Source organism: Schistocerca piceifrons, chromosome 4, assembly GCF_021461385.2.
Source record: "Schistocerca piceifrons isolate TAMUIC-IGC-003096 chromosome 4, iqSchPice1.1, whole genome shotgun sequence".
Classification (NCBI taxonomy): Eukaryota; Metazoa; Arthropoda; class Insecta; order Orthoptera; family Acrididae; genus Schistocerca; species Schistocerca piceifrons.
In genome coordinates this window covers 187,159,297-187,161,425 of record NC_060141.1, presented here as the reverse complement: position 1 = coordinate 187,161,425, position 2,129 = coordinate 187,159,297, and the positions used below count along the sequence as shown (strand labels likewise).

Below are 2,129 nucleotides of genomic sequence, written 5' to 3'. Positions count from 1 at the left end.
AAGCGTGGTTCCCGCGTGAAAACGAGTTGCTGTTTCGACCGCTACAGCATTTTTTGGATAGTGCGCTTTCTTTTTGCGTGTGAAGTGACTTGTGTTGTATTTATCTACTTTTATATTTGTGAGGGAGATAGTGTTCATGTATATTTGCTGGATTTGACTGAAAATTACATAAATATTACAAGATAAGTTAGTGGGAACTATTTTTCCCACTGAACTTGCGTGATGTGCAATGCATATGGCTGCGCAATCGGCATCATAGTTATTGTTTGTTTCTTATTGTTTAGAATGCCTGGACTGACACCAGAAGAGGTTTTCAGAATTTTGTATGCTTTACCAGAAGATGGAGAAGATTCAGATATCAGTACTGACTCTAATGATTATTCTGAATCACAAAATACTTCTCTGATTCTCAGAAATAGTGATAACGTTATTGTTTCAAATGAAGACAACTGTTTCAATCTGACAATAGACACTAGTGAAATTGGGAACATGTCTCCTTGTCAAGCAAGTGTATCCGATTCAACCCCAGAAACACCTGCTGCAACATTTTCTTCTAGTGAAAAAATGTGGAATGAGAATATTTCCTATTTTGAAAATCGTCCACTGAAATTAGAAGAAAGCGCAGAAAATATTGCAAATTTCTCAAAGTCAGATAAAGAAATAAAATATTTCGAGTCTACATTTACAGAAGAGCTGTTGCTTCATATTTGCAATCAGACCAACTTATATGCAAGGCAGGAAAGGTGTATTGTGAAGTCAGGGAAGAAAACAACCAAAGTATCTTCCAACTGGCAGGACATTACTGTTCCTGAGCTAAAAGCTTTTTTGGGAATGCTTATTTTGATGGGTGTCCATCAGTTTCCACAACTCGGAAATTATTGGAGCAGTGATCCTATTCTTGGAGTAACTGCTATCTCGTCGGTCATGACAAAGCTTCGATACAAAAAAATTGTTGAGAACCTGCATTGCAATGACAACAGCACGTATGTCAAAAAAGGGAAGCCAGGTTATGACAAGTTACACAAAATTCGACCTGTCATCAGAGCAATATCAAATAAGCTTTGTAAAGTCTACAAACCATCTTCTGTTTTAGCAGTTGACGAATGTATGGTGGCCTTCAAAGGACGGTCAACACTCAAACAATATATGCCAATGAAACCAGTGAAGCGTGGATATAAAGTGTGGTGCTTAGCTGATGCTAGTACTGGGTTCATCATAAATTTCGACATCTACACTGGAAAAAGAGATACAAATGATACATCCGAATTTATTTTGGGTGAAGAAGTTGTGCTTACTCTAACAAAGGCAATGGATGGCAGCAAAAGGCTCATAGCTTTTGACAATTATTTTACAACACTACGAATAATGGAAGAGTTACAGTCTCATGGACTTTATGGCATCGGAACTGTTCATCCAAACAGGAAGGATTTGCCTTATATGCTGAAAAAAAATTCCAAGCTTAGCAGGGGAGAATTCGAATTTGCTGTCAGGTCATGTGTTGCAGCAGTGAAGTGGCAGGTTAGTAAACCTGTTTGTATATTATCAAATTACCACAATCCCAAACACGTTACAACTATTTTGAGAAGAAACAAAGATGGAAGCAGAAGTTAATTATTCTGCCCATTGGCTGTGGCAGAGTATAATAAAATAATGGGAGGAGTGGATAGATTTGATCAGCTGTGTGAATGGTATGCTGTAGGCTGTCGTTCATGGAAGTGGTGGCACAGACTGCTTTTCTTTCTCGTAGATTTGGCAGTTGTCAATTCCTACGTTATGTGGAAGCTACAGAAGACAGAAGCAGACCAGCTAACATTTAGATTGCACTTGGCAAGGCAGCTTGTCTCTGGCTTCTCAAGTTCATTTTCAAACACCGAAAAGAGGTGTGTCTGGAGTACCAGATGAAGTTCGTCTGGCGAAAGTTGGAACTCACTTCCCTACAAAAGGTACAACAAACAGAAGATGCCGCCAATGTAGCACCAAGAACAAAGATAATGCGTAGCAACTGTCGTGTACCTCTGTGTGTAGCACCTTACTGAACTCAAAGGACAATATGAACTAATAAAAATATAAATGTAATGTTTAACATGTTTCTGCACTAAAAAATAAAGGAATTACATTTTTTTTAAAAT

At 38.1% G+C, this 2,129-nt stretch overlaps 1 protein-coding gene across 1 annotated transcript; it reads left to right on the top strand.

The window, feature by feature from the left end:
- Positions 1–285: 285 nt before the first annotated feature.
- Positions 286–1,611, top strand: LOC124795710 (piggyBac transposable element-derived protein 4-like). Its single transcript, XM_047259791.1, has one exon. It carries the CDS (start codon positions 286–288, stop codon positions 1,609–1,611), a length of 1,326 nt encoding a protein of 441 aa, XP_047115747.1.
- Positions 1,612–2,129: the final 518 nt, after the last annotated feature.